The following is a 13,810-nucleotide window of genomic DNA, read 5'->3' as shown; positions in this document are numbered from 1 at the left end:
CATAGGACATCAGTAGGGTAACGGCCAGTATCACTTAAAATTCCAGTCATTATTATGGCATTTAAACAAAAATTGCATTACCTATAGGAAGGAAGATAGTAAGGGTATGTGTGCATGTGTGTGTTTGTATTACATACTGCCTCTGTCCATATTTGACATGTGCAACTCATCATGAGAAAATTAATAACCACACATCCAGTTGCCTGGAGATGGGTTGCAGAGGGTAATGGAAAGATTTTGCTTCACAATATGTTTATGCATCTTTGAGATGATGACAGCCTCCAGTCTTCTTGAGAAAGGATGTTATGTGGGAAGACGGAAAATGGGATGTTGGATTCATGGGGTTATGTCAAAGGTTCTTCTTACTGATAGTCAAATGAAAAGAGATTCAAAATATCATGCAATGACCGTAATATACCACCACACACACACACACACACACACACACACACACATACACACACACACACACACACACACACACACACACACACACACACACACACACACACACACACACACACACACAGCAGTTGGCTAAGGTCAGATTTGAGCAGTAAACCTGTGTAGGTATAAAAACTGGATTCCATACAATTTAAGACTTGCACCACCACATATATCTGACTTTATCAGTGTCACAGTGCACTTTATAGAGGATGATAGCATTGTATGCTGAGAATATGTTATTTGGAGGAATGTCTGACATAGGTGTGCAGTGGCATCTTGGTGTAAAATTGTCTCCAAAATATTATTTGGATGAACATACACTCTAGATGATTGCTGTGAGATTTAGAACCTCTAGCTATCTAGTTATAGAAGCTGGAAAGCACAGTACTTAACACAAGCACCACTGCACAAGTCTGCCTTTTATAGTATCAAAAAGCACATTATAGCACATGATATCATCAGTGTGCTTTGAAAAGAAGACGTTAGGAGGAGTGTCTCACATGCTGGTCTAAATGGGCTCCACAATTACAGCTCACTGAACATAAACAAGTTGATTGCAGTGAGATTAGAATTCCTACCTCCCTGTCTAAAGGTCACAGCACTTAACACATGTAACACGGCACAAGTCTGATTTTCATAGTATCATATGGTACTTTATAGCACATGATATAATCAGTGTGTTTTGAGAAGAAGCCAGTAACTCCAAACATGAATTAAGGTAATCCAGGAAGGAAAACACAAATGTAGTTATCACACTAACCTTTATTTAACCAATACACATAAACAATTTAATGACATCACTGCGTTTTGATCCCACAATGAACACACTTCATCAGATGATTAGTAAAATCCATTAATGTGTGGAACGTATCAATACTAGGAATGAGCAGAGTTCTCATTCAACAAACAGGAATGGATTTGTTTCAGACTGCCAGGGGATCCCTGAGATTTTTTTAAGCAGATTTAATAGTGGAGAAACAACAGATGACTGAACAGCAGAAACTGGACTAATAAGACAAGAACAAGGTGACTGTTTAGACAGTGGTGATGAGCAAATTGATTTAAGTGAATGGCTTTTTAGGAAATGTTCTTTTAGATAGAGTGTCCACAATGAGATGACACACATTTGGACACATACAAAAATAATATAAAGAGATTTTATGATTTAATGTTAAAATATAAGACTTTAAACAATGATAATGTATATTTAAAGGAATGTCTAAATTTGGGTATTGTGCGAAAAGGGTTAAGGGTTTGTAACTTTCCAAATAATGTCAACAAAGGATCAGAATTTCACAATGCACTGGTAGGGATATTTGATAGCTGTGGGATGGATGTAGTAAGAGATATTATTAAACAGAATGACAAACTAATGGCTGCTTTATACAAACAAATTGAGGATGTTAAACATACCATAAATGATCTTATGTTTACTATAGATTCTGATAAAGAGAGTATTTTAACATCAGGAACAAGAGTGATGAAAAATGTTCCTTTATTGTCAATAGGAAAATCAAAGAAAATCAAAATAGGAAAATCAAGAAATTAGATCAGGACATCTTAGAATATAGGGAACACAGGAGTTATCCTGGGCCTAAAATTAATAAGAACTGATATGGTAATAATGATATACACAACAATGAACAAGGGCATGAAGGAGGGGGAAGACAAGGAGATAGATATGAACAGAGAGGTACAGGCACGTAGAACAATATTAATGACCCTTTAGAATATACCCCTCTACCACAATTCGGAGAGGCTGAAAAACAAGAATCCCCCCAGTAGAACTAACATTATTTCAAGGGGAAGGAGAGCAGGAACAAAAGGAAGAGAGGGATATTCAGAACCCCTTCATGCCACATTATGAAATGATCTTAAAGGACAATTATAAATATACTTACAATAACTATAATAATAATAATTATTATATTTTCAATTATAGTAATGTAGAACTTACAACAGAACATTTAATTTACTATCTAAAGGATTTAAATTTATCCCAAAAAGGAAATGTGTTCTCACCAAGGTCATTTTAGATCTCAAACTATTTGTGTGTAAAATGAATTTAGATGAGATGTTTTCCAGTAATCAGCAGAATAATTGTGGTGAGGCTTTAAGGAAGAAAAGTACATTTAACCCCCCCCCCTCACACCCTCAAATAAAAATGTTGAAACTTTAGTGAAAAAAGAACTAAGGAAGTTTATTTCCAACAACCTTACCAATGGAGAAAGGAAAACAATTGACAAGATTAGGCTTAACAAGAATTTGAGGGTGATGAGACCTGATAAGGGTGGGGAAACAGTAATGATGGACACATTAATATATGAAGGTAAAATGATGGGCATTTTAGGTGATGCCAACAAATATATTAGTGTCAAAAAATAAGATTACTGTCTCTCACAAGAAGATAGATTTAGCCCTTAATGTTCTATTAATTGATGGACTTATAAATATAGACACCTACAACTATTTAAAGAACAATAGACCAAAAACCCCCTCTATCTTCGGGATACCGAAAATACACAATGACATTATGGATCCACCCTTAAGACCCATTATCTCTGTTGAAGGGTCTAAAACTGCCACATTGGCAAAATATTTAAATCATAAGTTAAAAACATTATGGATGATTAAAACTGAAATTTTGAAGGATTCACTGGATTTTTTAAAAAGTGTCGGACCAGAATTATTTGATAGAAAAAAATTATGTTACTATAGACATAGTTAACATGTTTTCTGTCATATCCCGTGACACGGTATGGAATGGTTTGAAGAGGCTTTAATCCAGGCAGGGAGACTCACTCAGAATGAGTTTCATACATGTCTTATTGAACTAGTATTTAAAAACAATTATATCTTTTTTGGGAGATAATTTTTCTAACAGGTTAAAGATGTAGCTATGGGGGCCAGTTGTGCCCCCACTTATGCTAATATAGTTTTAGCCATGTGGGAACAACAAAAAGTTAACCTCAGTTCCAGTTATAAGACATGTTGGACCCTTTATAAAAGATACCTGGATGATATATGTTTATTTTGGTAGACACTGAAGATAAATTTAGAGAATTTATAGGGTATCTCGAAAAGACCATAGACTTTTTGAAATCCACTTATAATATTGCCGACAACAAGATAAATTATTTAGATGTCACTATTCATAAAACAAACATGGGCTTTAAATCTACAGTGTATAGGAACCATTCCATCAAAAAAGAAGTATAATTAAGGGACAATATGTCAGGGCAAGTAGAATGATTTCAGATAATACAGATTTTCAAATAGAATGTACCATTTTGGAAAAGCCTATTTAAGGAAAGGGGTTATCGAAATAATCTTATAAATGAAGTACTGAAGGGAAGAAATTAAAGGTTTTCACCCCTCCTAGGAAGAAAAAATATTAAAACTGATCCAAGGGTAGTGGAAGGAGGTAAAGTTAGTTATAGAAAGGATAAAGGATATAATAGGGCATTTGTGACTGATTATAATGGTGATGCACATGTGATTAGACAGTTAATAGAAAAAAAGTGGGAAAGGTTTGCAGGCTTAATAGATTTAGGTAATGTGATCAACAAACTATTTTTAGGAAAGGTCAAAACTTAAAAGATTTATTGGAGTATAAAGGCACATGGAGTAATAACAATAAAAAAAGAAAAGTGACATTTAAATGTGGGACATGTTCACAATGCCCCTATATTTGGCACAATGAGAAGGTACATCTAAACAGTAGAAATAAGTAAATTGAGGGAAATCTTTTTCTAACTGCAACACAGTGGTAGGGGTATATTTGGCCTCATGTGACTTCTGTGATGCATTTTACATTGGAAAGATGTAAACTAAAGAAAATAATATATGTACAGTATTATGACATACAGATTAAAATGAAAGAAATGCACTATATAAGCACACTTTAAACTATAGGGGGATATGTTTATATTTTTTTATTTTAGAGGAAATACAGATAGACATAAGAGGAGGACCTCAGAAGACAAAGATTGAGTATAAAGAATTATTTTGACAAATAATCTTGGAAGCCAACAAACACCCAGGCCTTAATGAAAATATCAGTTTAGCCCCCATACTTAAAATGAGAGCCACAAAGCTGTGATTTTATATATATATTTTATAAGTTATTAATTTCCTGCACCTTTATTATTTGGTCCACCATTTTAGACCCATCAGTATTGTAACTCATTTTAGGTAGGTATTTTAATAAGGTGTATATATTTTCAACAATTTTTAGAATTGACATGGTTAGGAAAGTATATTTATACATTTTAATAAGAGGCTAAAGTTGTCATTCAAAACACACTGAAAGGGTTTTACTGCTGATATGATTATGCTCAGTTTTATATCCACCCATACAATAGTTTTTTTAATATTTTTATTTACATTGGTTTTAGAAAACTTTCTTAATATATGTATACAAATATATATATATATATATATATATATATATATATATATATATATATATATATATATATATATATTCCTCCACTAGATGCATTGGAAATGGATTTTGCATTTTTATAGCAATTTTTATAGTACTTTTTATAGTAAGGCACAATTATAGGAAAAATATTATTTATAGTTTATATTTTTATATTACATTAGGGAATGGCCCTCTATAATAAGGACATTAACTTATATTAACAATCATATGATGACAGTTGTGTAAAGACATATTTAACTATTTGTTCAGATAGTGTATGATGATAGGGTAATTAAATAATTTAATGGTATGTTTCATTTAGTGGTTTCTACATTTTTGGGGGGAGAAAGGGAATTGTTTTAATGGATTTTACTAAGCATCTGATGAAGTCTGTTCATTGTGGGACAAATACACAGTGATATCCATAAAGTGTTTATGTCTGTTGGCTAAATAAAGGTTGGTGTGATAACTATGTTCATGTTTTCCTTCCTGGAGTGCCTTAATTGACATTTGGAGTTACCAGTTGCTTTTTGGCACTTTATCTCCCCTTTCTGTGGCTTTGTTTTGAGAAGAAGATGTTAGGAGGAGTGTCTCACATGCTGCTCTAATATGGGCTTCACAATGACAGCTAACTGAACACAAACAAGTTGACTATAGTGAGATTAGAACCCCCACCTACCCATCTAAAGAAAGCACTGCATAACACAGCCACCATGGCACAATGGCACAAGTCTAAATTTTGTAGTTTCATTTGGCACTTTATAGCACATGACACCATGTAAGAGTATGTTAAAACAAAGATGTTAGGAAGGATGTCTCACATGCTGCTCTAAGATCATCTGAACAATGACAGCCAATGGAACTGAAACACGCACAAGTTGACTACACTGAGATTATAACCTCTACCTCTCTAGCTAAAGGTCACAGAACTTAATGCAATCATAATAGCACAAGTCTGATTTTTGTATAGTGTCAAACAATACTTTATAGATGATGACAGCAGAAGTGTCTGGTGATGAGAAGATGGTAGTAAGAGCGTCTTACATGCTGTTCTAAAATTATCTCCTGAATGTGAATTAACTGAACACAAATGCACACATACATACATGCAAGTGCCACAACACAAGTCTGGCTTTCATAGTGTGAGACATCACTTCATTGTTGATGACATCAGCAGTGTTTGTTTGTGAGAAGATGTGTGAGTGTGAGTTTGTGTGTGTGTGTGTGTGTGTGTGTGTGTGTGTGTGTGTGTGTGTGTGTGTGTGTGTGTGTGTTATGAAAGAACAATTGTAGTAGGGTTTATACTGGCTTTAGATGATGGTAACTTTTGATGTAACAACCCAATGTCATGGGAAAAAAGGTGGTGATGGATAGGGAAAATATGGCTATGGATGTTATACTATTCTTTTTGATAAGTTCTGTGGTATCATATCACCAAAATAGGCAGATGGGACCTTGTTTAATGTCTCATTCAACTCTGATGTATAACACTCCTCAAAACTGAACTGCAGAGTCAGTAATGAAAAATGCAAGCACCTAGGATAGGGACAGAACCCACAGCCTTCTGCTCTGTGAGCACTAAGAACATTGATGCTATATGTTGCACCATAACTGACTATGGTATGATGCATGAATAAACTGTGCTGTAAATTTCATAGAGTTTTATTTGATACTAAATACTTTTCTTTTACAGACATTAGCAATGCTGATTTGTACTTATTTTCCTTAACAAATAGCACAGGTCCTCAGTTTTTCAGGAAAGAGATATTCAACTTTCAGAAGTATTTATTAAAGTGGAAAGAAGATAGAAAGTATTTCACCTTCCATTTTCATGTATACTCTTGTTTTCCTTCCTAGACTTAAGACTAGTAAATGGCCCTCATGCATGTGCTGGCAGAGTGGAGATCTACTATTACAATGAATGGGGCAAAGTGTGTGATGATGGCTGGGGAATGGAGGAAGCTGAAGTTGTCTGCAAAGAACTTGGATGTGGACTTGCTGTTTCAGCACCAGGGGCATCCCACTATGGACAAGGAATGGGACCATTTATTCTGGATGATGTGAACTGTACAGGAACTGAGAATTTACTGAAACAATGCTCATCCAGGGCATGGACGATGCATGACTGTTCGTATGCTGAAGTTGCTGGAGTGCAGTGCACAGGTACTTGTATGGTGTTCAATTAAACTGATGCATTCATATTTCTAGCAGTCAGTGGTATTTGGTTTGATTCCTTCCACCTCCAATTGTTTACGATAAGAGTCAGCCAGCCACTTAAAAAGGTAGTGCTCCAGGATTGTATATGAAAAAGGACAATGGTGTCCAGCTGGTTTACCCAATTAACAAAAGTCTAAAATAATGTGTCACTTTTTATAATTTTTTCTATTAAATTGTGATCCACAGCCAAACATCAGATGCATTATTTTAACCAGACAGAATACAGCAAAATGAAAGATGCTATTCAAAGCTGGCCCTACAAGTACAGCATTTTGTATTGATATTTTTTCTGAATCGGTAAAGAAAGGAATTATTTTGCTCATATTATTTCATCCTTTGTCTTTTAAGTCTTAGTGTTTGAAATGGGAGTATGACGATGTCAGTATCCTTTATGTAATGAAAGCCTTGTTATACTTTCTGCCTATGACTTACAGTAAAGTTAATTGGACTTCCTTTCTGAGTAATAGAAATATATTTTATAACTGCCAATGTGCAGCTTCAAAGCAGTTTGCATTTAAAATGCATTATTTATTTATCTGGAAAGTCTGACTTGGAACAAAGCCACTTTTCAGTGGTGGCCCAGGGAGAAACGCTCCAAACATGTCTTTGTAACGTGGGAGTAAATTCAAAAAAAGACAGAGCCAGCACAAAGTGTGGTATGACAATTTAATATGCCAAAAGATATAACAACACAGGTGAGGAAAAAAGTCCCAACACCCAAACCAAATATATACATACAGACAGATGCAAAAAGACCTCCTATTGGTTAATTTAAAGATGTTCATTTAGACCAGGAGGAGCCCCCCAGTTTAATTATCCATTTCTTTTCTTTGACATTTAAAATAGTATGCCAGCCAGATTTGTCCCTACAATTCCCCAATATATAATCAGTTATGGTAAATCTAAATGAAGCAGTATTATGTTTACAGTATGTTTAAAGAGATCATTGGACTGCCTTTTATTCTTTATATCACACATATGCTCCCCAATTCTAAATTTGAGTAGTCTCGAAGTTTGGCCAATGTAAAATGCAGAGCATGGACAAGTGGCCAAATAGATTACACTACTTGTGCTGCAATTTAACAAAAACGTGATATTAAAGACTGTGGATGTGTTTTTGCTGGTAAATTCCTTGACTTTATTCACCCTATAACAATGGGAATGATGGCCACAAGGACACATTCCACCAATTTGTCCCCCGTGAATGTCCTTTGGATGGAGGAAGTCCCCTATGATCAAACCTTCTGTAATGACTAAATAGGGAACCCAATGTGCGGCCCCTATGGAAGGAAAAAGAACATCTATCCCCCAAATGGTCAGACAATCTTTTTTCTGCCATCAAGATGTTCCAGTATCTATTGATAGTGTGCATAAATGATTTGGTATTCCTGCCAAAAGTGGTAACAAATCTTATCCTAGACTGGGTGTCTGGTGGTTGTACTTGATATTCCAATAGTTTAGCCCTATCTTGTCTTGAAGCAAATTGACACGCCCTGCTAATGTCCCCTGGTTTGTAACCCCTATCCTGAAACTGATGGCTCATATCTTATTTATAGCGGTCATATGTTGAAGAGTTGGAGCAAATCCTTCTGACCCTTAGAAACAGATTTTGGGATGTTCTAGATTATATGTTGTGGGTGGAAGCTGGTAGCATGCAAGATATAATTATACTGGGGAAATTTCCTATATACCTTGGTATCCAAGGTATTATCAGGAGTTCTACTCACAAAACATCCAAAAAGGTAATTTCAGTCATGCTGAAAGTAACCTTGAATATGATGCCCCATTTATTCTCATTAAGATGGTCAACAAACTCTTGCAAGAAAATATCATCCGACTTCCACTCCAACTAACAATCATTGAGGCATCGTCTCCAAATATCAATCTCATTGATATATAAATTGTGGCAAGGATCATAAATCAACTCCTCCTTCAGGTATGCCATGAACAGGTTGGTATAAATGGGTGCAAAGGAGGCCCCCATGGCTGTTCTTTGTATTTGCCAAAAGCATTGATCTTGAAAATAGAACACGTTTTTTGTTAAAACGTGTTCAGCCAGGCAGACAAGAAAGGTATTAAAACCTGGTTCATATAATTCAGATCTGTCCAGCCAATACTGTAGGGCTATCAACCCTGCCCAATGTGGGATGTTGGTATACAAAGAGGTGACATCCAGGGTACATAAAAGCCAATCCTGTTTTAGCTGCATTTCTGAAATGATACCCAAAAATTGGGTAGTGTCCTGGATATGGGCTCGCACACAAGCCAACAAGGGTTTCAAATATAGTGTTAGAAATTTGGAGAGGGGTTCAGTGAGGGAGCTCCTGCCTGCCACTATAGGCCTCCCTGGTGGATTTTTGGGATCCTTGTGGATCTTAGGTAAAAGATAAAGGTACTGTTGTTTAGGGTCAGGTATGAAAATGTCTGCCTGATAATGATGCCTTCCTCCTGGGCTTCATCTAGAAAGGTGGCAATTTCCATTTTCAATCTCCTCACAGGGTCCAATGGCACAGCCATATAGTATCTTCCCTCTTCTAACTGTTTTGATGCCCCCCCACAATAAGAGACCCAATCTTGTATCACAACTGCTCCTCCTTAGTCCGCAGATAGGATAGGTTCATAGATTCATACTAAGCTTACTGCCCTTGCAAGCCATTTTAAGCTTAGCCAATTATCCCTTGTGAGACTCAAACCCTGCACCTTGTGCTTGCAAGACAAACACCTTAACCATTAGGCCACCCTCCCAACCATATGACAATATCCCTGTTATTCCTCAAACTATCTATGCATTCTAACTCTACCTTAGATAAATTATTGGAAAAGTTCTTATATTCACGAGGATTAAAGTATAGATCTTTGAGAACATTAGATTCAAAAATCGATACAGTCGGTGACATGGGGGGCATAAAGGTGGATCCACAAAATTTAAAACCTCTCTGTGTATTAGTTGGAGCATTTTCAAAATGTAGCCTTAGATTTAATAAGTGATAAAAATCCATCACGTCCTGAGCCAGAATATGTTCAGGAACAAAAAAAACAGGTAAAAAGTTCAGCCCCATGTTCAAGATCTTTATTTCAGTTTCAAACAGGGTTACAGAAGAAATACTGTGCACATTCATACAGGTATCTACCTTTGTATTATCAATTTGAGGAGCCCTTTCAAATTGTTTGTTGCTCTTATGTTTCCTCCCCCCTCTCCTGATCCTGACCCTAAAGGGTGTTGCAAGTTACTTCGCTTGAGGTCTGGTGACACAGTTATATGGCCATCATCAACCTCAGTGTGGGATGATGATTCATCCACTGAAGTAAGAGGATCTCTATTTCTTTTGAGAATGGATGTGGCTCTCTTCTGTTTAGGAGTGAATGTTTTTTGTCAGGAAACATAAATTTAACATTTTTAGAAATATCAAAAGGTTTACCTTTCTCATAGTCACCTGCATCCCTACTAAATTTCTTCATCTTTTTTTCTTTAAGTAACTTTTCCAAATCAAGTAGTTCAGTACTAAGTTGGTTCAGACAGGATGTATAACAAGATAAGGTCTCAAAAACATTGAGATTCTGACATAAAGTTTCAACTTCCTGAATACCATGTTGAAACATACTTTCATAATAGGCTGCTAAGGCATCCACAAAACCCATGGATGCCTGCTGTTGTACCTGTGCCCACTGTTCAGAAAGTAGCTGGTTGACACTATGTACCAAGGATTGTAACTTGACTCTGAGTCCCCTAGGTGTAATTTGTTTGTCAGTTTGAGGAAGGCCACCTTACATTGATTGGCCGGATCATTCTCTATAGGATTGTCCCTATTGGTTAAGTTGGCAGGTCCTAACCCAAATACCTCCAAATCATCCATATCAGATGACAAACCTTTAATAAGAGAAGCCAAATCCATGTCAAACATATATATTGACCAATTAACAATCAACAAAAATAAAAAAGTCGAAGTATACGATTGCCAGACCAGCATCTAATGGAGGAGAAGACCAAAAGCCTTTAGATTAACCCTGCAACAGGGCAGAAAAACACATATATAACCACCCAATATCACTCGATGTCCCAAACCATAAGATCCACAATCAACTCAATATATTAGAACATAATGTGTCAGCTATAACACATGTACAGTCAAAACCAAGTAGGGAATTAAATATTCAGTAATCCCTACTTATAATAGGGTATTCACCCTCTAAGACCAAATTATACAGTGATACAATAAGTAGCTCTTGTTGTGAATGTCCATTCCGGTCCTATAAATCAGTTTTAAAACCACATACAATGCTACGTATCACTTAATTCAAAAACCAACAGGACCAAAAATTATCAAAAGATGGGGTCCCTAATATGGTAGACCCACTCGATAAGATCCTGATAAAGTTGATAAAGAATAATTGCCTGATACATGTGAAAGCATACATCAAAACATTTTTCAAACTGTAGTGAACCTCACAGCTGGGACAGAAATATAACTTGAAAACATACAAAGATACCAAAATACTAATGGTGGTTCCCTTCCAAATGATGAAGGCCTGGCTATTCCCCCAAAATCATCATAGAGTACAGACCATATGTAAGGTGGACCTTCTACATTAACATACAGGCATTATAGCTTAACAATAAAGTTTCAACAAAAAACATAAATCTATGACTACACTAACATGATAAGACCCCTACAAAAATATTTATAATTATAATAGCTGGCCCTAATCAAACCCATATAAAAATGGGTCAAAAGTGGGCTTAAAGTCCTATATTAGTCAACAACCCTAGTGTATTAATATGATCCAGTATAAATAGTAGGACTGGACCTCTACATTACTGCCTGACATAGAAAAACAAGTAGAAATAGATATAGTCACCAAATAGCAAAACCTTGATATTGTCTCAATGCTATGTACAAATAACCATATGCAATTAGTAGGAAAAAACATTCATAGATAATTCCAATTATTCAAAAAAGAATTCCATACATTCATATCAACCCCAACCACCCAATTATACAATCCAGCCCCACATGGATATTTAAAAAATAGTAGGTTGATGGCCAGATTATGCTAGAGTCCTTGTTAATAACCAGTTTCAAGTTCAGAGTCCTGATAAAGCAAACAAAATGGAAGCCTGTTCAAAAAAGAATATAATAAAATAAACTGGAAATATTATCCAGAGAAATGCTAGGTCAACAAAGCAAATCAATAACTTTGTTAAAGACCAAATATTCACAAAAATTGAGATAAACAAGAGACAATCCCACTAGACAGTAGCTCCATACACAAATTAGTAGCTCCATACACAAATTATTCCTCCGTTCAGGGCCTAGGCGCAGGTAGATGTAGCCACCGTCCAATCACCATGGAAGTATAAATGATGAAAAAAATTATGAGAAAAAATTATAGCCAAATCCTGCACAGTATTTGGATAATTAAACCCAATAGACAGTGTATACCATGACGGGCGATCCCTCCAATCGATTGTTGTACCTAAAAAGAACTGGGGTGCCAACAAATGAGGTATGCTCCACAGAGTTTAATATTCCAAAACGGAGGTGGATGTAGATGAAATCCAGTCAACATAACAAGAAACCATGAAATGAGCATCCATTGTTGTTGATAATAACCACATAGAACACCAACAGTCGAACGATGGGGGTAGGATAATCCCAAAGATTGAGATAAACCATAGGCAATCCCACAACACAGTACCTCAATACACCAACTGTTTCTCCATTCATTTCCTGGGCCCAAATAGATATGTGCACCATCCGATCACTGTGGAAGTATAAGCAATAACAAAAGTAGCCAGATCATCAACAGTGTTTAAATAATTAAACCAAATAGTGCATACTGCGACAGGCCGTCCCTCCGTCTGATTATTAGGCCTAAAAGAACTATATATCCCACCTGTTAATGATGCAAAAATAAGTACCAGCAAGCAATATCTACTCTAGAAAGTCCAATGTCCCAAAGCCAAGCTGAATTTAAGTAAAGTAAGTCAGCAAAACCAAAGTCCAATAGGGAATCAAAAACGAACATCCACTGTTGTTGATGATGATCACACAGAATGCCAACAGTGAGAACCAAGCAAAGCAAACCCAAAGTCAGTCCAACTCACACATACAATCCCCTATTGGTTAATTTAGAGATGCTCATTTAAACCAGGAGGAAAAAGCCCCCTCAGTTTAATTATCCATTTCTTTTCCTTGACATTTAAAATAGTATGCCAGCCAGATTTGTCCCTACAATTCCCCAATATACAATCAATTATGATAAATATAAAATAAGCAGTATTATGTTTACAGGCATGTTTAAAGAGAGCATTGGACTGCCTTTTATTCCTTATATCACTCATATGGTCCCCAATTCTAAATTTGAGAGGTCTCTATGTTTGGCCAATGTAAAACGTGGAGCATGGACAAGTGGCCAAATAGATTGCACTACTTGTGCTGCAATTTGCCAAAAACGTGATATTAAAGGCTGTGGATGCATTTTTGCTGGTAAATTCCTTGGTTTTATTCACCCTATAACAATGGGAACAATGTCCACAAAGGACACATCCCACCAATGTGTCCTCCGTGAGTGTCCTTTGGATGGAGGAGGTCCCCCTATGATCAAATCTTTGTAATGTGGGAGGAAACCAGAATACCCAAAGAAAACTCACATGAACACAGGGAGGACATGCAGACTCCACACAGAAGGCACTCCAGCCATGAATCAAACTAGAGA

The 13,810-nt window shown here is 36.1% G+C and overlaps 1 protein-coding gene across 1 annotated transcript in view; it reads left to right on the top strand.

Annotated features, from left to right (window-relative positions):
- LOC122815307 (deleted in malignant brain tumors 1 protein-like) overlaps positions 1 to 13,810 on the top strand; it is a 567,314-nt gene that overhangs the window by 234,269 nt on the left and 319,235 nt on the right. Inside the window, 2 exon segments of the mRNA XM_044087692.1 lie at positions 548 to 556; positions 6,734 to 7,045. Of these exon segments, the coding sequence (XP_043943627.1) occupies positions 548 to 556; positions 6,734 to 7,045 (321 nt within the window).

The sequence above is a fragment of the Protopterus annectens genome, chromosome 1.part1 (genome assembly GCF_019279795.1).
Source record: "Protopterus annectens isolate FY-2018-M chromosome 1.part1, PAN1.0, whole genome shotgun sequence".
Taxonomy (NCBI): Eukaryota; Metazoa; Chordata; order Ceratodontiformes; family Protopteridae; genus Protopterus; species Protopterus annectens.
This window is presented reverse-complemented; position numbering and strand designations above follow the sequence as displayed.